The sequence below is a fragment of the Podarcis melisellensis genome (genome assembly GCF_964234715.1).
Source record: "Podarcis melisellensis genome assembly, chromosome: 8".
NCBI classification, from domain to species: Eukaryota; Metazoa; Chordata; class Lepidosauria; order Squamata; family Lacertidae; genus Podarcis; species Podarcis melisellensis.
In genome coordinates this window covers 13,955,587-13,980,111 of record NC_138540.1, presented here as the reverse complement: position 1 = coordinate 13,980,111, position 24,525 = coordinate 13,955,587, and the positions used below count along the sequence as shown (strand labels likewise).

The window sequence follows — 24,525 nt, the reverse complement described above, 5'->3', positions numbered from 1 at the left end:
CTGAACGAGTTTGCCCATGTGGTCTGAAAGAGGTGGAAACGGCTTCACATGTGTTGTTACACTGCGACCTTTACGGGGATATTAGGTCACTGTTTATCTCCCCTATCGTTCAGAAATCTCCAGGTCGATCTGAATCTCAGCGGCTGAAAATCCTACTAGGAGATAAAAACCCAGAAGTAACACTGAAAGTGGCCAAATTTTCTGCGGCTGCGATCAAGCGGAGGGCATTAGCTGTAAAAAAGTAAAAGACTTGACCCCTGGACAAGCCCCCCCATTTTTTAAGTCTATACATACACTGTAGTGCATATATGCGTATATGTGCGTGTGTGTGTGGGTGTGTGTGCATATGTGTATTGCTTTTATGTATAATTTCACAATTTTTAATTGACACCATTATTCCCTTTGTAAACTATTGTTGTTTTTTTATGTTTTTTCTGGTCTATGACCGTAATAAATTTATTCATTCATTCAATATTATTATTATTATTATTATTATTATTATTATTATTATTATTATTTCTACCCTGCCCATCTGGCTGGGTTTCCCAGCCACTCTATACAGGTATGGGACAGCGTACAAATTTTATTAATAATAATAAGGACTAGGAACTTGATTTTCTTTTTTAAAAAAAGAAACGTGAAGTATATCTGGCTAGCCAAGAGTCACGGGATAATTGAGTGAGAGGGCTTCAAATTGAAATAACAGACGGAAGGAGGAGCACAGAATAATCGTGGGAAAATAACCGCCCAGAGTGGATGACCGCCAACCACTTGCCTGATAAGACAGTGAATTTCAGCGCTTCCTGAGCCACGACGTTTACTAATCCATTCAGCAAAGTGTCAAGTGTGTTGCCCAGTTCCATCAGGTATTTGCTCTCCCAGGCTAAGCAATACTGTTCTTTGGACTGCAGCAGGCTGCTCCAGGGAGCCGTGAAACTCCCTAAAAGTAGGAAGAAAAAGTTGCAGACACAAAGAATTAATAAGACACAGATGGGAAGGGGGAGGTGCAGAATCCATGCATAATACACACTTCCTGAAGCAGTAAGCGGGATGAAAAACGCAGCTGCCTTTCAAATGTCATGCTCTCCTGAATTTTGCAATGCAGCTCTTTAACAAATATTGTGTCTACACAGAAAGAAGTGTTATTAGGGAAACAGGCACACAGAAATAGGAATTGGGGGGGCATACATAATGCATTATATTATGGGGGGGGGGAACCGGCTTGCAAAAATGAACATATTAGGCAAAACGTGTGTCTTAAAGAAGACTGTTCCCTAAAATGCAGGCAGATTTCGGTGCTCTTTAATAAATGCAAACTGACACAGGAGTGGGATGTGCTGAAATCAAAGACTGGAAAGGTGAGAAATGGGGAGGAAGCAAAATGGGAAGATTCACCCACCTTCTGATGCAAACAGGCGTTGCATTGTCATGGTCGGGGATAAAATTGTATCTATGTATTTATTTAGAGTTTCAGTGCCCTGCTCTTCAGTCCCAAAAGCTCCCAGAGCAGCTTAGGTAAAGGTAAAGGTAAAGGTAATGGTAAAGGTAAAGGGGACCCCTGACCATTATGTCTAGACGTGGCCGACTCTGGGGTTGCGGCGCTCATCTCGTTTTATTGGCTCCCTAATTTGGCTCTGTTGTGACAGGCCAGCCCCTTCAGGCCTCCACTCCCTCAACTGTCATCTGAGGGTACCCATCCCATCAGACGGCCTCACTGGGAGAGATGGGAAGCAGAAGACTCATTCCATCAACTTTGCCAAAAGCACAGCTCCATTTGGCACCTCCTGCCCCTGAACTGTGCCAGCAGGTCATTATAGGAACAACTGTTTAGAAACTGGTTGAGTTTTGGTTTTTCCTCTTCCTTCGCTTGTGTATTGTGGTTTTTAGAATGCAAACCTGCAGGGTAGGGACTGTCTTGTTTTGATTGTTTATAATCTGTTTTGGGGGGACGCAGGTGGCGCTGTGGGTTAAACCACAGAGCCTAGGACTTGCTGATCAGAAGGTCGGCGGTTCAAATCCCTGCGACGGGGTGAGCTCCCGTTGCTCAGTCCCTGCTCCTGCCAACCTAGCAGTTCGAAAGCACATCAAAGTGCAAGTAGATAAATAGGTACCGCTCCGGCGGAAAGGTAAACGGCGTTTCCGTGCGCTGCTCTGGTTCGCCAGAAGCGGCTTAGTCATGCTGGCCACATGACCCGGAAGCTGTACACTGGCTCCCTCGGCCAATAAAGTGAGATGAGCGCTGCAACCCAGAGTTGTTCGCAACTGGACTAACAGTCAGGGGTCCTTTTACCTTTATTGATCCAGGTCTTGAAAGATCATGCCTGCACTGTGCATATTAGTGCTGGGAGCAGATTCCTACAAGGCAAAGGGCCAGCAACATTGAGCTGTAAAGTGGTGCTGGGCTCCTCTGCTAAACTTCGAAACCTCTGCAAGAGCACATTAACACCTTCACCCTTTCACCCAGGAGCTTCTCCCCAAGGCTCATGGGACGCCGCTTGTTATTCAGAAAATAAACTGGTGTGAAAGGCAAATGGAAATAGACCGTAAAAAATAAATAAAACGTCTTTGTTTTATAGAGCAAACAGGTTTAATGAGAACAGCGTCCTTGCGAGACTTAAATAGGAAAGATTCCACACAAGCAGCAAATCCAGGAACATTTGCTAAGACAAGAATCTATCCCAGGGGGGAGTGTATAGGGATCAGAATGTAAGACAGACAGATTCGGGGGCCGCATGTTTTTCCAAATGAAATCAATCCCATCTGTGTACCCAGGAAAACTTCAAACCTGCCATTGCTACCGTGCCAATCTCACCCACAATTCTGCCCCCTGCCAGGCTTCTGTCCTGCTATTGGTCGTGCTGCTGTGATGCCATGGAATCTCCCCAAACGTTGCCGGTGGTGTTGGGGACACCCTCGATTTCTGAAATTCAGGCCGTTGCAGAATCTCCCAAGTGGTTGAGAGGGAGGCAGGCGCCAGAAGGTTTGGGGAGATCCCAGTGTTCACAAAAGGACAAATATTTTTAGGAGGGAAAAATGTGTATGTGTGGACCAGGGGGAGGGCACCAAAGCAGCCTGACGGGGACTGAGCATGCTCAGTAAGCCGCGGAATGTTGATTTGTTACAGTGGTGGCGGTAACCAAGAAAGCCAGAGGGGAATGAATATGCTGAAAGAAGGCATGGCTGAATGCCAGGAAAGCTGGACTGGGCGGCCCCACCGCACGCTGCAACATTTTTGCTGCAGCGCTCCCCTTTTGCTTGCCTCTTCCTTACCGTATTTGCCAGTTGTGAGCCAGCCGGTGATGGCTACGGTGAGATGGAGCTGCCTCCCTTCCGTTAAGGGCAGGAACTCAAACTCTTCAATGGCCCCCACGCGCTTTTTCATCTTGTAACCTGAACGGGGAAGGAAAACAAGAGCCCCTCTTAATAGCTTGCCCTTTGTCCGCAGGCCTCCAGGCCAAGCTGCATAAATGGACATCGGGCTCAACCAATAAGATCCGTCGCCTGTCAAACCAACCGCTCCCATCTTTACATTGCACAGCGAGCAATGAGTTAAGAGGCTAAGCTGCGGAAATAGCCAAACACATCTGAAATAAGTAACAGCGAGGAAAAACATCATGGGGATCCAAAGACAGGGCCTGGGTCACAGATTCACTGCTGCCTGTTGTATCTTTTATTTGCACAGCGACTGTAGACATAGGATTTCTCTATTTATTTTTAAGTGTGTAAGGCAGGTAGTGCCCCTAGGGGTGGGGATCAGGGGCTGGCTTGCCCTCCCCCCATTTTTTTTAAAGCAAGGAGCATGGCTTGCTAAATTCAATTTTGCGTGGCCTACTTTTTATGTACTTTTCGTGTTTTTACATTGTAAACTTCCCTGTGAATCTCGGATAAAGGGCAGTATTATTTTTTTTAATTTTTCTTGGCATGAGCTCAAATCTCCTAGGAACTTAGGAGTCTGGCTGCTGGCCAAAGGGACCTCACTGACTCCAGCATCCTGTTCTTGCAGTGGCCAACCTGGTAGACTGTCCCTGGGCATGGAGTTTCTGCTATCACCCCCCAAAAGAAGAGCCCTGCTGGATCAAGCCAACGTCCCCATCTAGTCCACCATCTTGTACTCACAGCAGCCAAACCAGATGCCCCAATGGGAAGCCCAGAATCAGGACTGGCATTCAAAGGTCCCGCCCACTTTGTCCCCCCCCCAACCCCGCTCTGAAGGTTGCCCAGAAAGGTTCCTTCCCCCTACAAATATATGCTGGAAATGTAAAGAAAAAGAAGGTACCTTTTATCATATGTGGTGGAATTGCACTGTAACTTAAAAAAATTCTGGGAAATGATATTTAATGAAATGAAAAAAATGTTTAAAATAACATTTCTTTAAAAAAAAACCAACAGATTTTTCATTAGGAATTATAGGTACTGAGATTCCAAAAGACGAGGAAACTATTTATGTATAATACAACGGCTGCTCAGATGCTGCTAGCCCAGAGATGGAACGAAGGGACAACCCCAAACAAAGAGGAATGGCAAATCAAGTTGATGGACGATGCCAAAATGGCAAAGTTAACTGGGAAGCCCAGGAATCAAGAAGGCAGAAATTTTAAAAAGAATGAGAAATGTTTATCACATATACCGTATTTTTCGCTCTATAAGACACACTTTTTCCCCTTCAAAAATTAAGGGGAAATGTGTGTGCGCCTTATGGAGGGAATGCAGGCTTCTTGGCTTCAGTGATAGCAACGCGAAGCCTCTGAAGCACAGAGGGAGAGCTCCGCCCGCGCACTGGAGGCTTTGCGTTGCTTTCGCTGAAGCCCTGTGAAGCCTCTAGAGCGCAGCGCAAACTCCCGCTGCGCTCCAGAGGCTTCAGGCAGCTATCCGCAAGCCTTCGGAGCGCAGCAGGAGCTCCCGCCGCGCTCCAAAGGCTTGCGGGTGGCTGCCTGAAGCCAGCACACCAATCCCTCTTGCTCTCCAGGCTTCGCTTCGCTGGATAGGCGCTGCACGGTTTTCCCTCTCTGCGCAGCGCCCCTTCAGCAAAGCGGGAGAAATGGAAGGGGTTCCGTTTCTCCTGCCGCTTCGCTGAAGGGGCACTGAGCAGAGAGGGGGAGAATTTTTTCCCCTCCTATGGTCTGGTGCATCCTATGGTCCGGTGCGTCCTATAGAGCGAAAAATACGGTATACAAAATCATTGTAAACAGGTCAAAACATTAGCACGATTTTAAACACACTTGTAATGTAACAAAATGTATAGATAACTTAGGAAGAGGAAATGCTGTATGGTGTTGATATGCAGTTGAAAACGGAGTCAAAAGGACCCATGGAAAGAATGGGGGGAAGTCAGGAGATTCAGAGTAATCTCAGTATGTGGATTTTGTATGGTGTTTTGGGTGTGTGTTTATTTTCTTTTTTCTCTTTCCTTTCCTTTTCTTTCTTTCTTTTTAAAAATCATATAAAAAGATTATAAAAATAAATAAATACACTGCTTGGCAACAGCTCTCCAAGAATTCAGACAAGGTTCCCCCCGCCATACGCCCTGCCGGAGATTGAATCCGGCCCTTTCTGCATGCAACGCTCCCCACCTGAAATCCCGGAGAACTGCTGCCAGTCAGTGCAGACAACACTGAACCAGATAGTTGCAAAAAAATTTCCTTCCAGTAGCACCTTAGTTGCAGTTTGCACAACCCACTAAGGAAGGTAATAAAATTCAATAAACAGTAAAAGTCAATTGAACATTTGTTAAAAAATCCAATTAAAACTTTTCAGTTTGATTATACAAAATTGATCCAGTGGCACCAGTTTTTGGAGCTGTGATAGTCATGGGCACTCAGTTGCCTCCTAGTGCCCTCCGCCAGGTAATTCCACCACCCACACCACAGAGGGGGCTACTGCCCACTTAGGGAACCAATGGGTTAGGGTCCTAAAAGTACGTTTCCGAGCAAAATTCAAAGTGTTGGTGCTGACCTTTAAAGCCCTAAACGGCCTCGGTCCAGTATACCTGAAGGAGCGTCAACACCCCCATCGTTCTGCCCGGACACTGAAGTTCAGCTCTGAAGGCCTTCTGGTGGTTCCCTCATTGCGAGAAGCAAAGCTACAGGGAACCAGGAAGAGGGCCTTCTCGGTAGTGGCGCCCGCCCTGTGGAACGCCCTCCCATCAGATGACAAAGAGATAAACAACTACCAGACTTTTAGAAGACATCTGAAGGCAGCCCTGTTTAGGGAAGCTTTTAATGTTTAACAGACCACTATATTTTAATATTTTGTTGGAAGCCGCCCAGAGTGGCTGGGGAAACCCAACCCAGATGGGCGGGGTATAAATAATAAATAATTATTATTATTACTAAACAGATTGGACACACTGCCCCCTGCTTCCCCCTAGAGACCCAGCTGTATAGAAGAAGAATTTGCTTTGCACCCAAGGAGGTGGCTTACCTGTGAGTCCCGCTCCTGCAGCTCCAAAGAGCGACCCCATGACAGCCATCCCGGCCACTGAGCCGAGGGCAGCAGCCCCAGCGCTGCCAATGATCGCCGTCGCTCCCGTTGCCACCAGGGGGGCAGCCAGGCCCCCTGTCAGACCTGAAAACAGAGGGATGCTGTTTCAACTCCTGGCAGAGGGTCAAGAGAAGGGAACCTCAGACCTGGGAGCAAAGTGCAGATCCCCAGGCTCGGTTGGCAGAGAGTGAGATTCTTTAGTCTCAGGGTTTGAGCCACACATTGGGTAAAAGGGTCCTACACTGCAAGGGGGTTGGACCAGATGATCCTCGTGGTCCCTTACAACTCTAAAATTTAGGATCCTATGATTCTCCTGCCCTTGGGAGTCCCTCATTCCCAGGCTGCACACCTAAACCGCTGAAGTCATTAATGCTGCAGACCAAAGCCCACAATTCGAAAAAGAATTTCTACAAAAAAAGAAACTTTTGTCCAAACTTTTGTTATTAGACTGGGAAGCAAAAGACAAGCTTTTTATAGCCTCAATGACACACTGGGCAATAGATATAGGACACAATATAGATTTTAACCTCTGAAGTTTACAGCATGTTCTTCTTTGAAAGAGAACCACTTGAAAATGATTTGCAGACAGTACCGTAATTTTCGCTCTATAAGACGCACTTTTCCCCTTCTAAAAAGTAAGGGGAAATGTGTGTGCGTCTTATGGAGTGAATGCAGGCTGCGCAGCTAAGCCTAAAGCCAGAACAGGGAGACGGAGCGCTGCGCTGTTCTAGCTTGGGGTTAGCTGCGCAAAGTCTCCGCAGGGCAGAGGGGGTGGAAGGCACCCCGCTGCCCTGCGGAGGCTTCAAAGGCTGTCCCCGAAGCTAGAACAGCAAGAGGCTATCCCAGAAGCCAGATCCCTCTTGCTGTTCTGGCTTCTGGGGTTCAGATTTTTTTTCTTCTTGTTTCCTCCCCCCTCCCCCCCAAAAAAACCTAGGTGCATCTTATCGTCCGGTGCGTCCTATAGAGTGAAAAATACGGTATTTAATTCTGAGTGGGCTTGCTAAGATGTGTAAGACTGAATCAGATATGTGCTGGAGATGCAAAGAGTTTGAGGGAACGTTCTTTCATATGTGGTGGACTTGTAAAAGGGGGAAAGAGTATTGGGAAATGATTAATAATGAATTGATAAAAAGGTGTGATTTCATATTGTAACCGCCCTGAAACCTGTGGGCATAGGCCAGGACAATAAACATATTTAATAAATAGTAACTTATCTGAAGAAGTGTGCATGCACACGAAAGCTCATACCAAGAACTGACTTAGTTGGTCTTTAAGGTGCTACTGGAAGGATTTTTTTTTTGTAGTAACTCCATCGTAACTCTGCCTTCTTTCAATGCAGGGACAGGGAACATTTGGCCCAGGCATGCTGCTGAGCGATGGTTCCCATCACCCCTAACTATTAGCCATGCTGCCAAAAGGGGACTGGTGGGAGCTGGAGTCCATCAATATCTGGAGGGCCACAGGTTAACAAGACTGGGTCTGGAGGAGCAAGTGGGTCACACGAAGGTTAGAAGCCGGCTGCCCCTAGCTGGCACGGACAACAGATGGGGGCGCGGTGTCACTCACCTATTACTGTCCCCCCACCAACAGTCGCCAAGCCGATCAACAGGTACCTCTTCAACCTCCTGTTTTTCTCTTTCTTCTTCCGCGCAGCTGCAGCCGTCCTGGAGGTGGCAGAAGAGGTGAGCGTGAGAGTCTACCTACACTTTGGAACTCCCTGCCTATTAATAAGAGGCAGGCCCCTTCACTGAACTCTTTTCGGCACCTTTGCAAACTGGTCCCCCCCCTTCTCTTAAGAAAAGGGCTTTCATTGTGCTTTTGCCCTCTGTATTTCAACACACTTGGTTTTTTTATATTGTTTCAATTCTATTAGAACTGGATTGCTTTTTAACTATTATCTATTATGTATTTTTTAGGGACGCGGGTGGTGCTGTGGGTTAAACCGCAGAGCCTAGCATTTGCCGATCAGAAGGTCGGCGGTTCGAATCCTCGCGACGGGGTGAACTCCCGCTGTTTGGTCCCAGCTCCTGCCAACCTAGCAGTTCGAAAGGATGTCAAAGTGCAAGTAGATAAATAAGTAAACGGCGTTTCCGTGCGCTGCTCTGGTTCGCCAGAAGCGGCTTAGTCATGCTGGCCACATGACCCGGAAGCTGTACGCCGGCTCCCTCGGCCAGTAAAGCGAGATGAGTGCCGCAACCCCAGAGTCGGCCACGACTGGACCTAATGGTCAGGGGTCCCTTTACCTTTATTATGTATTTTTAGCAACCTGAGTTTAATCTGTGTGGCTTTAACTTGTGTAATCTGGGGGGAAAGATAGGGCATAATAATAATTAATAATAATAATAATAATAATACTGCTGCTTACTTTTTATGGCTGAAAACAGAACCAGAAATTATAATGGTAATAAAAGAACAGTACTGGCAACGCTTACCTTGAAAATCCTTCCTAGCGATTTGGCAGCTTGTGTAGTGAAAACAGCAGCTATTAAAATATGTACACAGGCAATTTCCCAGAAGTCCAATAACAGCAGCTTAAAAGTATTTGTTTAAGGGAACAACCCTGCACCTCTGGCTGGCAGCTGATTTTTCATAGGGACCAGACCTGCAATTGCTCAAGGTTTCAAGGACACCTGTGGCAAAGGGGTTCTTAAAACCCTTCCCAGCATGAGGACGTAAACGTTGTGGATTGTTTGTTTTTTAATGGCTACTAGCCACAATGGCCACGCTCTGCCTCTACACAGCTGGAGGCAGCAATGCTTCTGAATACTACCGTATTTTTCGTTCCATAGGACGCACTGGCCCATAGGACGCACCTAGTTTTGGGGGGGGGGAAATAAAGGGAAAAAAATTATCCTTTATTTCCCCCCCAAAACCAGTTTGGGGAATCCAAACCAGGTCGGGGAACAGCAGGATGGTGGCGCTGTGCCTCCCCACTGTCCCCCGAGCTTGTGGGGTTGCCCAATGTCTTTCCGAAGCACGGGGCACTCTGCTTCAGTGCTCCCCGCGCTCCATGCAGCAGGCTGCTATCCGCAGCCTAGGGAGCCCTGCGGGAACTCCCGCGTGCTCCCCAGGCTTGCTGATAGCTTTCTGAAGCCTGGAGAGCGAGAGGGGTTGGTGCACACCGACCCCTCTCGCTCTCCAAGCTTCAGCGAAAGCCTGCATTCGCCCCATAGGACGCACACAGATCTCGCCTTCATTTTTGGAGGGGGAAAAGTGCGTCCTATAGGGCGAAAAATACGGTAGTTGCTGGAAGCCACAGGAGGGGAGAGGGTTCTTGGGGCGTGATCCCTACTTGTGGGCTTTCCAAGTGGGACATTTGCTTGGCCCCTGGGAGAAGAGGATGCTGGACTAGATCGTCCACTGGCCTGATTCCTTGCAGGGCTCTTTGTATGTTCTTACAAAAGAAGTCTCCTTCCTCAGAGGTCTTTAAAGAGAGGTTGGATAAGGAGAGGAGATGTCATGGATGCTTTTGTTGAGATTCCTGCAATGCAGGGGGTGGCTGGACTCTAACCCATGGGGTCCCTTCCAGCGCTACGATTCTATGGTTCTATGAAGGCATCTAGAAGGGGAAGAAATGGAGGCAGTGAGAGATTTTACTTTCTTGGGCTCAATGATCACTGCAGATGGTGACAGCAGCCACGAAATTAAAAGACGCCTGCTTCTTGGGAGAAAAGCGATGGCAAACCTAGACAGCATCTTAAAAAGCAGAGACATCACCTTGCCAACAAAGGTCCACATAGTTAAAGCTATGGTTTTCTCAGTAGTGATGTATGGAAGTGAGAGCTGGACCATCAAGAAGGCTGATTGTTGAAGAATTGATGCTTTTGAATTATGGTGCTGGAGGAGACTCTTGAGAGTCCCATGGACTGCAAGAAGATCAAACCTCTCCATTCTGAAGGAAATCAGCCCTGAGTGCTCACTGGAAGGACAGATCCTGAAGCTGAGGCTCCAATACTTTGGCCACCTCATGAGAAGAGAAGACTCCCTGGAAAAGACCCTGATGTTGGGAAAGATGGAGGGCACAAGGAGAAGGGGACGACAGAGGACGAGATGGTTGGACAGTGTTCTTGAAGCTACCAACATGAGTTTGACCAAACTGTGGGAGGCAGTGGAAGACAGGAGTGCCTGGCATGCTCTGGTCCAGGGGGTCACGAAGAGTCAGACGCGACTAAATGACTAAACAACAACAACAACATGAAAGCATCTCTGGGGAAACAGCCTTACTCAGATTCCTCCTCCTCTTCCTCCTCTTTCAGGCACTCAAGAAGACGCTCCTCCGAAGCTTCCAGTTCTGCTGGGGGAATCCTCAGCAGCCAGGTGATATGGGAGAGGAGCACCCTTGCCCGGGCGTCGTAGGCACCTGGAAGGCAAGGAAAGAGCCAAAGGCCACCAAACGCGGCCGGTCAGTGTCTTTCCCCCCCTTAAATTTCATTTATGCTTTTCAGATTTTTCACTAATTTTACAATCATTACAACATTTCAAAACTTGACCTCCTTCCCCCTCTTTCTGCGGTTCCTTAGATTTGTTTTTAATATCTTCTGCATATCCAAATTAAAGTAATTTGCTCATTTATTCATCTTCTTTAAATATGTACTCTTATAAAACTGCAGTTTATTACAATAAACCTGCCAATGCTCTTATCTCTTTACAATTTATCTGTAAATATTCAATAAACCATTTCCATTCTTTTATTTAAAAAAAAATGTTATCTTGATTTCTTATTATTTCGGTAAGTTTCGCCATTTCTGCATATTCCTTAAGTTTTTGTATCCATTCTTCCTTTGCTGGGTCTTCTGCTTCTTTCCACTTTGGGGCAAGTAACATTCTTGCTGCTGTAGTAGCATAAATGAATAAATTTCTATACCATTTAGGTAGTTCTGTCCCTATAATTCCCAAAAGAAAAGGTTCTGGGCTTTTTTTAAATAAAAGTTATTTTGAACACCATTTTCCATTAATTGTATATAATGTTTTATGTGTTTAATATGCCTGTATGTTCTGGCCGTTGTAGTAGAATACATTAATAAGTTTCTATACAGTTTAGGTAGTTCTGTCCCTATAATTCCCATCACTTTCCATTCGACGGGATGGCATGATGAAATTTCCCCAATGAACTGTTACCAGAACGCCATACTTACACAGGTTTAACCCACCCAGTCTTTTGTCTAAGGCCATAGTGGACAGCCTTCGGCCCCTGGGGCAAACCAAGTCCTGTTTGTTCCTGGACATTTAAGCTAGGACAAAGAACCAGCAGAGAGCCAGTGCAGTACAGTGGTTAGGCCAGCACTTCATAAAGATTTTCAGGCCGCCACCCTCTTGGTTCCATAAACTCACCCCCAGTGCCCCCTACCCCATCCTTAAAAAAAAAGCATTATTCAGAACAGCAGTTTGCACAAGCCACTGAGGAAGAACTTCAAAACAATAACAATTCATTGCACATTCAAATCCAATTGAAACTATTTAAGGCAGGGGGCCTACTCAGTAGCCACGCCCACCCTGTGGAATGCCCTCCCATCAGATGTCAAGAAAATAAACAGCCGCCTGACTGCCGAGGTAATCCTTATTGCCCCCTAGTTAATCCCCACTTTGGGAACCATTGGTTTAGAGGACGCATAGGCAAACTCGGCCCTCCAGATGTTTTGGGACTACAACTCCCATCATCCCTAGCTAACAGGACCAGTGGTCAGGGATGATGGGAATTGTAGTCTCAAAAACATCTGGAGGGCCGAGTTTGCCTATGCCTGGTTTAGAGTGTCGGACTAGGGCCTGGGAGAGGCCAGGGTTCAAAGCCCTCCCACCTTGGGCCAGTCACTGTCTTTCAGCCTAACCTACCTCACAGGGTTGCTGTGGGGATTAAATGAGTGGGGGGAACCACGTATGCCAGTTTTGAGCTCCTTGGTGGAAAAGGTGGGATAGAAACGCAATAAGCCACATGAAATCACACCACATTTCCATGAAATCATTTCCAAGACTGTTGTCCGCTTAACAGTTTTACATTTTTGATAACAACTCAGAGGAGAAAGGGGCCCTCAAATCTCACTTACCGTCCTTGAGAGAGAAGGACACAAGATCCTAGAAAGAGAAGAGGGTGGGGGGGAAGAATGATGAGAACATATTAAAAAGGGAAGCCCTTTAAGTGCAGGCTTCTGAACATGCACAGAAGTCTTAATTTAAAATGATCTTTGGCACTGATGTGCTGCATAGTTAGCCATAGCCCCTGCAACCCACAGCTAATCCCTTCTCTGAGAATGTGGGAGCACGCAAAATAAAATGAAAAAAGAAGGTTGTGTGCGACTTTATTCTCGTTCAGGCTAGGCTAACTTAGGGTCGGCGGATGCTAAAGTCCTTCTTTGCAGAGTTAAAACTTGCTTCCATAGGAGGTGGTGATGGCCACCAATTTCCATGGTTTTAAAAGAGGACTGGGCAAATCCATGGAAGAGAAGGCCACTAGCCACAATGGCAATATCCTGCCTCTGACTGCGAGTTGCTGAGAACCACATGTGCTGTGTTCGAGTCCTGCTGTGGGGCTTCCTGTTGGGCATCTGATTAGCCACTGTGAGAACAGGATGCTGGCCTGAATGGGTCATTGGCCTGATCCGACCTCCTTGGCATATCAGTGGCATAGCTGTCAACTTTTCCTTTTTCTTGCGAGGAATCCTATTTGGAATAAGGGAGTTTCCCTTAAAAAAAGGGAAATGTTGACAGCTATGAATACCGAAAGGATCCATTGAAGGTGGAAAATCTGAAATCTGTGGTAGCTCAGGACAAAACAGCAGCTCAATGGTGCATGCGCTAGTTATCTCCAGCTTGGACCACTGCAATGCGCTCTACGTGGGGCTACCTTTGAAGGTGACTCAAAACTGCAACTACAGTGGTGCCTCGCAAGACGAAATTAATTCGTTCCGCAAGTCTCTTCGTCTTGCGAGTTTTTCGTCTTGCGATGCACGGTTTTCCATAGGAATGCATTGAAAATCAATTAATGCGTTCCTATGGAAACCGCCTTCCCCCGACCTCTTCTGGTGGGCGGCATTTTAAAATCGCCCGGGACAGCGGAGGACTTCTCCGCTGTCCGGGGCGATTTAAAAGCCCCTGGGAAGGCAGGCAGGGGGGACAAAGACTTTTGCCCCCCGCCTGCCTTCAGAAGAGGTCCAGGACAGGCTTCGCGGACCTCTCCGCAAGCAGCGGGAGCGCTCCTTGCGGAGAGTTGCCAGCGCGCCCAGGCTTCGCGGCCCCGCCGCCCGGCTTCGGGACATCGTTCCGAAGCCGGGCGGCGGGGGGAGGCTTTCCCGCCCCGCCGCCCGGCTTCGGGAGGAGGCTTTCTCGCCCCGCCGCCCGGCATCGGGATGATGCCCCAAAGCCGGGCGGCGGGGGGAGGCGTTCCTGCCCCGCCGCCCGGCATCGGGACGATGCCCCGAAGCCGGGCGGCGGGGGGAGGCTTTCCCACCCCGCCGCCCAGCTTCGGGACATCGTTCTGATGCTGGGCGGCGGGGGGAGGCTTTCTCGCCCCGCCGCCCGGCATCGGGACGATGCCCCGAAGCCGGGCGGCGGGGGGAGGCGTTCCTGCCCCGCCGCCCGACATCCGGACGATGCCCCGAAGCCGGGCGGCGGGGGGAGGCTTTCCCGCCCCGCCGCCCAGCTTCGGGACATCGTTCCGATGCCGGGCGGCGGCGGGAGGCTTTCTCGCCCCGCCGCCTGGCATCGGGACGATGCCCCGAAGCCGGGCGGCGGGGGGAGGCGTTCCTGCCCCGCCACCCGGCATCGGGACGATGCACCGAAGCCGGGCGGTGGGGGGAGGCTTTCCCGCCCCACCGCCCAGCTTCGGGACATCGTTCCGATGCCGGGCAGCGGGGGGAGGCTTTCTCGCCCCGCCGCCCGGCATCGGGACGATGCCCCGAAGCTGGGCAGCAGGGGAGGCGTTCCTGCCCCGCCGTCCGGCATCGGAACGATGCCCCGATGCCGGGCGGCGGGGGGAGGCTTTCCCGCCCCGCCGCTCGGCTTCGGGACATCGTTCCGATGCCAGGCGGCGGGGGGAGGCTTTCCTGCCCCGAAGCCGGGCGGCGGGGGGAGGCGTTCCCGCCTCGCCGCCCGGCATCGGGGCATCGTTCCGATGCCGGGCGGCGGAGGGAGGATTTCCCGCCCCGCCGCCCGGCATCGGGGCATCCTTCCGAAGCCCGGCGGCGGGAGGAGGTGTCCCCGCCCCGCCGCCAGGCTTCGGAGGAGGTCCGAGGACAGCGGGGAAGACGCGCTGCGCTTCCCCACTGTCCCGGAGATTTCCCTATGGGCTGTCGTCTTGCGAAGCAAGCCCATAGGGAAATTCGTCTTGCGACGCGCCTCCAAAACGGAAAACCCTTTTGTCTAGCGGGTTTTCCGTCTTGTGAGGCGTTCGTCTTGCGAGGTACCACTGTAATCCAGAATGCAGCAGCTAGACTGGTGACTGGGAGCGGCCGCCAAGACCACATAACACCAGTCTTGAAAGACCTACATTGGCCCCCAGTATGTTGCCGAGCACAATTCAAAGTGTTGGTGCTGGCCTTTAAAGTTCTAAATGGCCTCGGCTCAGTATACCTGAAGTAGCGTCTCCACCCCCATCAACCAGCCCAGACACCAAAGTCCAGCTCCGAGGGCCTTCTGGTGGTTTCCGCACTGTGAGAAGTGAGGTTACAGGGAACCAGGCAGAGGGCCTTCTCGGTAGTGGCACCTGCCCTGTAGAACGCCCTCCCATCAGATGCCAAGGAAATAAACAACTACAGTATCTTACTTTCAAAAGACATCTGATAGCAGCCCTGTTTAGGGAAGTTTTTAATGTTTAATGCTGTATTGTTTTTAATATTTGGTTGGTAGCCGCATAGAGTGGCTGGGGAAACCCAGCCAGGTGGGCGGGGTATAAATAAATCACCACCACCATCATCATCATCAGAGGGGACTATTCGGAGGAGTTCAGAAACAAGCTAAGCAACCACTTGGCTTATGCATTGTTAGTCTTAAGTTATTTTGGGGGAAAGCCAGCTTTTTCTAACAAGAGGTCAGAAGCTACATTACTAAAAGTTCACAGAGGTCCATCTCGAATAAAATCAACTGTGTATAGCTGGAAAACTAAATATTTTTTCCTTCTCGCTTTCTTTCTATTTAAAAAGCATACAGTGCTGCCTTGCAAGACGAAAAGAATCCGTTCTGCGAGTCTCTTCGTCTAGCGGTTTTTTCGTCTTCCGAAGCAAGCCCATTGACGGCTTAGTAGATTAGCGCTATTAGTGGCTTTTAGCGGCTTATCAGCTTAGCGGATAAGCGGCTTAGAAAAAGGGGGGGAGGGAAAAAACCCCGCAGGAACTCGCAAGACATTTTTGTCTTGTGAAGCAAGCCCATAGGAAATTCGTTTTGCGAAGCACCTCCAAAATGGAAAACTCTTTCGTCTAGCGAGTTTTCCGTCTTGCGAGGCATTCGTCTTGCGGGGCACCACTGTAGCAACTTGTCTGCAGATTACTAAAGAGCAAGTAGGTGGAGGATCTGCACCAGAGAACCTTCTGCTTAAGTCTGGCTCAGCGGCAGCAAATTTTTGCCAAAGCATTATAACCTTTTCTCGACTTCTTCACAGTGGTGCTAAGCAGAGAATGTGGATATGGTGATGGAGTCGAACCTGTTAGGATATAGTTCCATTCCACCTTAAACGGAACAGGCATGACTGTTGTGTGTCGCATGCCTGTTTACTTCCAGCACAGGCTTGCTGGGAACTTCCGTTTGTATATTGCTTTTGCTTTATCTGCTGTTTGCTTGGACACAAAGGGAAGCAGACATGTTTTTCAACTATGCTGAATAAACGCCTGTAAATAATGCTTACACATGTCTCTGTCCGGCCACTTCCGTTGTGAGAAGATTTATTCACTCTGCTGATAGAGCGTGCCAAGTCTCTAAAGGTATCTGAGGATTGTGTCGCTGTTTGATGCTGTTCCAAGGGAGACCAGAGTTCACCCGGCTGCTGGCTGGTGCCAACAGAACCTACCTGTGTGATGATGCTGGGTTCGTCTTTCATGAGCGGCTCCTTCAAGAGGATCTGCGCAAAGGTCTCCGTCCCTTCGCCCCCCAGACCACCGACAAACGCCAGCATGGCAGGGAGGACGGCATCTGAAAGCTGCAGCCATTCCACCAGCCTCTCCACAAAACCCGTCCTGTACGGCCTTCAAAAGATACACAACAAATAAGACAAAGATGGTAAGCAAGCAGGGCCCAAGCACAAAAGCGACTCTCCCCTCCTGCCCTTTCCAACAGCTGGTATTCAGAAACAGCATTGTCTCTGACTGCAGAGCAGAGCAAATGCCATCCTGGCTAGTAACCATTGATAAAGGTAAAGGTAAAGGTACCCCTGCCCGTACGGGCCAGTCTTGCCAGACTCTGGGGTTGTGCGCCCATCTCACTCAAGAGGCCAGGGGCCAGCGCTGTCCGAAGACACTTCCGGGTCACGTGGCCAGCGTGACATCGCTGCTCTGGCAAGCCAGAGCTGCACACGGAAACGCCGTTTACCTTCCCGCTAGAAAGTGGTCCCTATTTATCTACTTGCACCCGAGGGTGCTTTCGAACTGCTAGGTTGGCAGGCGCTGGGACCGAGCAACGGGAGCGCACCCCGCCGCGGGGATTCGAACCGCCGACCTTTCGATCGGCAAGCCCTAGGCACTGAGGCTTTAACCCACAGCGCCACCCGCGTCCATTGATAGACCTCCATTAATCTTCTTTTAAGACCCCTGCTCTGTAGGGTAGGACTCAAACCAATGGCCTCAAGTTACAAGAAAGGAGATTCCGGCTAGACTTCAGGAAGGACTTTCCGACAGCAGGAGCTGTTTGTCAAGTGGAATGGACTCCCTTGGGAGATGGATCCTCCTTGCTTTGAGGTTTTTAACCAGAGGTTGGACGGCCATCTGTCACGGATGTTTCAGTCGAGGTTCCTGCACTGCAGGGATCCCTTCCAACTCTCCAATCCTATGAGTCTATGATTCATCTAAGCTGGTGGCCATCGCTGCTTCCTGTGGCAGGGAGTTCCACAGTTTAACTCTTTGCTATGTGAGGAAGGGTTTTCTTTCATTGGTCCTGAATCTCCCAACACTAAGCTTCATTGGACGGCCCCCAGTTCTTGTCATACGAGAGAGAGGCAGAAAAGCTCCTCTCTAGCCAGTGCTTCTATGATGCATATAATTTTACAAACTTCTTTTTTTATATTTATATACATATATATATAAATTTATTAGTTTTTTAACACACCATTTTCAACAGTAATTAAACATACTTTTACAACTTATTCAATTTTTTGACTTCCATCAGTCCTGTCTGAAAATTTTCCAATCTAATCTCTTAGTATACATTTCTTACTTTCCCTTTTACATTTAAAACTCATAACCAATGTTTCTATTCTTTATCTACTTTGTAACACATATATTTCTCCTTACAAAACTTCTTGCAGTCCTAGTAGCGTAATTTGTTGGTTACAACTGCTCTTCAAATAGTTCATATACTTCTTTCAATCTTCTGGTCCCGAAGGTTTCGAATCCTTCCTGTCATTTTGTCCAATTCTGCATTAGCCCATTAATTTTGTCTGCCATTCTTCTTTCATAATTTTACAAACTTCTATCATGTCACCTTTTCTCTAAGTAAAAAGCCGCAAGCGACTTTGAGGAAGCAACCTTTCCTCAAAGGAGTCGCTCCATCTCCTCGATCATTTGAGTTGTTCTTCTCCAAAGCTCCTTCTCCCCTCATTATTTTCACAACCCTGCGAAAAAGGTTAGGTGCGGAGATAACAACAGCCTCAAGTTCACCTTGGGGAACTTCCTGGCGGAGTAGGGCTTCTCCCCAGCCTATAGCATGGGCAGCCAATACGGTGCCCTCCATTAAGTTGCAGACTACAACTCCCATCAGGGACGCGGGTGGTGCTGTGGGTTAAACCACAGAGCCTAGAGCTTGCCGATCAGAAGGTCGGCGGTTCGAATCCCCGCGAGGGGGTGAGCTCCCATTGCTCGGTCCCTGCTCCTGCCAACCTAGCAGTTCGAAAGCACCTCAAAGTACAAGTAGATAAATAGGTACCACTCTGGCGGGAAGGTAAACGGCATTTCCATGCGCTACTCTGGTTCGCCAGAAGCGGCTTAGTCATGCTGGCCACATGACCCGGAAGCTGTACGCCGGCTCCCTCAGCCAATAAAGCGAGATGAGCGCTGCAACCCCAGAGTTGTCCGCAACTGGACCTAACCGTCAGGGGTCCATTTACCCTTTACCTTACAACTCCCATCATCTCCCTCCATGCCGTCAGGAGGAACGAGAACAGAACAGAGCAGAACCTGCATTCTCTCCTTCGCTCGAGCGCCTACCTTTCCTCTTCCTCGGGAAACAATGATGCCAAAGAGACAGCGCAGAGGGCCGCGTAGGCAAACTTCCCTGGATCGCCCAGCTGCCGGCCCACGCATTCAGACACCTCCTCCTTTTCCAGCTGTGGCTGCACCAATCTTGCCCAGGGCCTCCACCGCTGCTGGCGGTTGGCTGCCATTTTCACCAGCTGCTGCAGAAACCAGAGATATGTACAGGGAATAAACATGCAAGAGAATACACACACACACACACACACACACACACACACACAAATGTACAGTCGTACCTTGGTTCTCGAATGTAATCCGTTCCAGAAGTCCGTTTGACTTCCGAAAACGTTCAAAAACCAAGGCGTGGCTTCTGATTGGCTGCAGGAACTTTGGCTTCCAAAAAACGTGAACACTTACTTCTTGTTTTTTGGCGTTCAGGAGCCAAAACGTATGAGTACCAAGGTAGTTAAAACTATGGTTTTCCCAGTAGTGATGTGTGGAAGTGAGAGCTGGACCATAAAGAAGGCTGATCACCAAATAATTGATGCTTTTGAATTATGGTGCTAGAGGAGGCTCTTGAGAGTCCCATGGACTGCAAGAAGATCAAACCTCTCCATTCTGAAGGAAATCAGCCCTGAGTGCTCACTGGAAGGACAGATCCTGAAGCTGAGGCTCCAATACTTTGGCCACCTCATGAGAAGCGAAGACTCCCTGGAAAAGACCCTGATGTTGGGAAAGATGGAGGGCACAAGGAGAAGGGGATGGCAGAGGATGAGATGGTTGGACAGTGTTCTCGAAGCTACCAGCATGAGTTTGACCAAACTGCGGGAGGCAGTGGAAGACAGGAGTGCCTGGCGTGCTCTGGTCCATGGGGTCACGAAGAGTCGGACACAACTAAACGACTAAACAACAACAACACCAAGATGTTCGAGAACCAAGGTACAACTGTATCTAAAACTTTTCTCTATCCATGCCATGGGTAGAGTCCTGGAGGTGAGGCAACCCTAATACATAGAGAGACCTCTACCGGGCCGATGGATTTGAGAAGCTGTGGGCCCCCTTTATGAATATTAATATTACTGGGATAAAGGTGCTGCCCATCTGTACATGAGATTCATTTTTCAGGGTCTTGCTGGTGGAACTGAAATCTGCCTCAACATAAACCCAATGTGCTGTCCCCACTGGGCTGCAGAAGTCTCAAAAAGCGCCCCTGTGCTCCAGAACTGCCATGGGATTACAGAGCCTGTTTTGCACTACGTTGATTGCTTTAAAGCTGTCAATAAACTTTCTTCCATATAGCTGCAATGGAGAAAACTACGCATTGGCTGACATTTCGATAAGGACATTCCTTTATTACACGTATAGTGGAACTGTCAATTCCAAGACAGCCATCGTCACAAGCCCGGCAAATCTCACAATCAAATCACACTAATATTCTTTCTTTATGTGAAGACGACTTTTAATCTCACTATTTTTCCTTTCATGACCTGGACTTTCTTACTTGATCTGGATGTAACTGTACTATTTGTTTTGTGTGTGTTCATTTCCATCTGTTGTCATAATTGTTCTCTGTTTTATATACATTATAAAGTGAAATTTTAAAAACTCTTCAACCCCCCCCCCCAAAACCAATTTTCCTTAAAAAAAAAAAGACTTGTTGTAGGCGAGACCATAGATCTCATAATTATAGCAGAGCAGATTTTGATTGAATGTTGGCAGAGGCTTCTTGATGGCTCGAGCGTTTTGACGGAACCAGTGACTTTACAGTTTGGCTCATCCTTGGTGGCGGTCTCTGAGCAGAGCGGCCGGACAGATGTGGCACAGGTTCGTGATCCAATAAATGAAGACTGCAGTGATGTTGGCCCCCTCCCTATCTATGAATTCCAGACAAGATGCTCAGAGGGGTCTTGGCTGACAAGGAAGCATGCAAGCAAAGCATTTTAAAACTGAAAGCATGGAACCTACATAGCCCAGCTCAGTCTCTCATCTCCTCTTAACAGGGAGTAAGGTTGTTGTTGTTATTAAAGATTATTATTTCTTAGAAATTATGCACCACACAGTTGCAAAAAAAAAAAGTTTACAAAAACGATAAAACAATAACATTATCAGCAAGAAAAGTCAAAAATAATTTAATCCTTCCAAAAAGTTAAAGTAAGGTAAAAGGTAAAGGGACCCCTGACCATTAGGTCCAGTCGTGACCGACTCCGGGGTTGGTGCGCTCATTTTGCTTTATTTGGCTGAGGGAGCCGGCGTTCAGCTTCCGGGTCATGTGACCAGCAAGACTAATCCGCTTCTGGCGAACCAGAGCAGCGCACGAAAGCGCCATTTACCTTCCTGTCGGAGCGGTACCTTTTTATCTACTTGTACTTTGACGTGCTTTCGAACTGCTAGGTTGGAAGGAGCGGGGACCGAGCAACGGGAGCTCACCCCGTCGCGGGAATTCGAACCGCCGACCTTCTGATCAGCAAGTCCTAGGCTCTGTGGTTTAACCCACAGCACCACCCGCGTCCCAAAAGTTAAAGTAACTGTAGGCTAAAAACTAGCATCAACTTTTTAAACATCTAAAACTCTGGAGAGCCACTGCCAGCCAGTGTAGGCAGTACTGAGCTAGATGGACCAAAAGTTTGCTCAGTTTAAGACAGCATCCTATGTCTTGAGAGAAGGGGCACAGCTTAATGCAGAAGCTCCCAGGTTCCGTCTCCAGGTAAGGCTGGGAGAGGCTCCTGCCTGAAAGTCTTGAGAGCTGCTAGCAGTCAGTACTGTGAGACAGTACTGTGCTATATGGACCGATGGTCTGAGTCTGCATAACACAGCTTCCTAAGTCCACTTCCTCTGCCCAGGTATGCCTCCTTTTACAGACCAACCTTCCTGGAGAGAGGCGACCTTGAGCATCCCGCAAGCTCCTATTTTGTTTATTTTCATTCGCTTCTTTTCTTTTTTAACAACCTCCCAGTTCTTGACATTAGCCTGAAGGACAGCTTTGCGTCCTGATAACGCAAACGTCGCCCACAGTAAAAATTAAAAGGTGTGCCGCAATCTCGCCTGTGTGTACACACACACACACACCCCTTTACGGCATCAAATCCAAACAGAGGGAGTATTGTGCAAGGACTTGAGACTGACTTCAATAGCCTGCAAAACTCTGTTCCTCCCCTGGTCTGTATTTCCCCCCTGCCTTTCAACCAAGCAAATTATAAACCCTTTGGCCTGTTCATCACATCACCGGAGGGAAATATGTGCAATAGCTAGGAGCTTCCTTGCAGCTGCACTACAGATCACTAGGGACTAGTCACATCATTTCGATTTTTAAATTTGGAGTTGCGGGGGAGGCAAACGCCAAGTGGTGGCTGGTGCCCATTGGGCAGGTGGCAGGGTGGCTGGAGTTGGCGCCAGAGCCAATGGCAGGTAGAGCAAAAGAAAATCTAGTTCTGTCCCCTTCCTCCGGGCGAGCATTGTAAGGGCAATACTGAGATTAAAGGCCCTTTTAGCCCCCAGGGAGTGGGCAAATAAAAGTCCCCTGCCACTATTTAGCTGACCCTAGCAACACAGAAATAACATTGAAAGCTGTCTTGGTCCTTCTAGGTCAGTACTGCCTACACTGAATGGCAGCAGCTCTCCAGGGTTTTAAGTAGGGAACATTAGCATACTACAGTGGTACCTCAGGTTAAGTACTTAATTCGTTCCGGAGGTCCGTTCTTAACCTGAAACTGTTCTTAACCTGAAGCACCACTTTAGCTAATGGGGCCTCCGGCAGCCGCTGCGCCGCCAGAGCACGATTTCTGTTCTCATCCTGAAGCAAAGTTCTTAACCCAAGGTAATATTTCTGGGTTAGCGGAGTCTGTAGCATATGTAACCCGAGGTGCCACTGTACTGGGAAATGCTGTCCTACCAACTAAGCTACAGCCTTTCCTAGTTTGTCTTGGAGGGAGTTTTTTGCAATTGTTGTTGTTGTTATTTAGGCTGCTCATGTGATTTTGAATTTCTTTAGTGGGGGCGGAATCGGGGCCAGGAAGAAGAGAAGTGAAAGAGGAATGTAGCGATACTGTAAAAGGGGGGAGGAAATCATATAACCTCGTGAAATATGTCCCATGGTTGCTCGTGATTAGCGGTAATAAATCTGTTCCCATCCTTTAAGGAAGGGGTGCCCAAACTTTTTTCAAAGAGGGCCAGATTTGATGAAGTGAACATGTGTGAGGGCCGACCAAAGTTGTTGAACTTTTTTTTACAATTTTAACCCAAACTTGCTTTTTTTTTTTTAGGATTTTACCCCAGGACATATACTGCCACAGGGGCCGGATTAAATCGGATTAGCCCCCCCTCGAAACGGACTTTGGAAATGCCTGCTTTAAGATTAGCCTCTGGAACTCACTCCCACAGGAGGCAGGGGTGGGCACCAACTAGGAGCGCTTTGAAGAGTACTGGACAATTTCACGAACCAGAAGCCAACAGTGGCTACTAGCTGCAATGGCTATGCTCTGCCTTCACGGTCAGAGGCAGCAATGCTAATAATAATAATAATTTGGTTTTTTTTTTATACCCCGCCCTTCCCGGTTCAAAAACCAGGCTCAGGGCGGCTAACAACAAATTTAAAACACTTTAAAACACTTAATTATAAAAGCAGCATAAAATACAGCATAAAAACATGAATACAGTGGTACCTCGGGTTACATACGCTTCAGGTTACATACGCTTCAGGTTACAGACTCTGCTAACCCAGAAATAGTGCTTCAGGTTAAGAACTTTGCTTCAGGATGAGAACAGAAATTGTGCTTTTGCGGAGCGGCGGCAGCGGGAGGCCCCATTAGCTAAAGTGGTGCTTCAGGTTAAGAACAGTTAAGAACGGACCTCCAGAACGAATTAAGTACTTAACCCGAGGTACCACTGTAACAATAAAATTCAAAAATCAAAAAGATAATCCCCAGGGCTAGCTGGCTGAATTGGTCCTACTTGAGCCAGCGAGGAGGTCAGGGGAGAATTAGCTGTGGGGTCTCAGAGTGGGTGATCTTCATAAAAGGGGAGGTGGAGGGAAGAGAAGGGAAGGGAAATAAAAGATCAGGCTGAATTCAAATTAAAGGCCAGGCGGAAAAGCTCTATCTTACAGGCCCGATGGAAGGAGGTTAGATCCTGAAGGGCCCTAAATTCTAAACACCAATTGCTGGAAGCCACAGGACCGGGGGGGGGGGGGAGCTCTTGCCCTGCTTGTGGGTTTCCCATAATGGGCATCTGGTTGGTCACTGTGAGAACAAGATGCTGGACGAGATGGGCCATTGGCCTGATCCAACAGGCGCTTCTTATGTTCAGGCACAGCGGAAACTGACGCTTTCCTTTCACCTTCAAACGAAATGAAAAAGATACATGGAGGTGAAGGTGTCTAGACATAAGAAGAAAGGGGGTTAAGCTCCAAGACCAGCCGTGTCAGGAAGGGATTGTGCCTGTGGCCCATTGCAAAGCGTGGACCAGCATCTAGGACAGACCCTCCAAGTGCCCCTATTTTCCAGGGACGTCCCTGATTTAGAGAAGCCATCCCGGTTTCTGACTGAATCCTGGAATGTCCCACTTTTCCTTAGGAAGTCCCTACTATTTTCATTGGAGGAATGTTGGAGGGTATGGAGTTATCCGACCCCAAAGCTATCTGAAGGCAATCCTGTATAGGGAAGTTGTTGTGTTTTTTTTAAAAAAATAAATGTTTTAATATGTGTTGGAAGCTGCCCAGTGTGTT

At 48.4% G+C, this 24,525-nt stretch overlaps 1 protein-coding gene across 1 annotated transcript in view; it reads right to left on the bottom strand.

The window, feature by feature from the left end:
* TMCO4 (transmembrane and coiled-coil domains 4) overlaps positions 1-24,525 on the bottom strand; it is a 45,433-nt gene that overhangs the window by 18,412 nt on the left and 2,496 nt on the right. The window contains exons 2-9 of the mRNA XM_081923618.1: positions 18,819-19,006; positions 16,472-16,646; positions 12,522-12,549; positions 10,705-10,840; positions 8,047-8,144; positions 6,421-6,564; positions 3,271-3,390; positions 776-940 (exon numbers count right to left, since the gene is read on the bottom strand). Coding sequence (XP_081779744.1) covers positions 776-940; positions 3,271-3,390; positions 6,421-6,564; positions 8,047-8,144; positions 10,705-10,840; positions 12,522-12,549; positions 16,472-16,646; positions 18,819-18,994 — 1,042 coding nt within the window. The 5' untranslated portion in view covers positions 18,995-19,006. The remainder of the gene's footprint in view (positions 1-775; positions 941-3,270; positions 3,391-6,420; positions 6,565-8,046; positions 8,145-10,704; positions 10,841-12,521; positions 12,550-16,471; positions 16,647-18,818; positions 19,007-24,525) is intronic.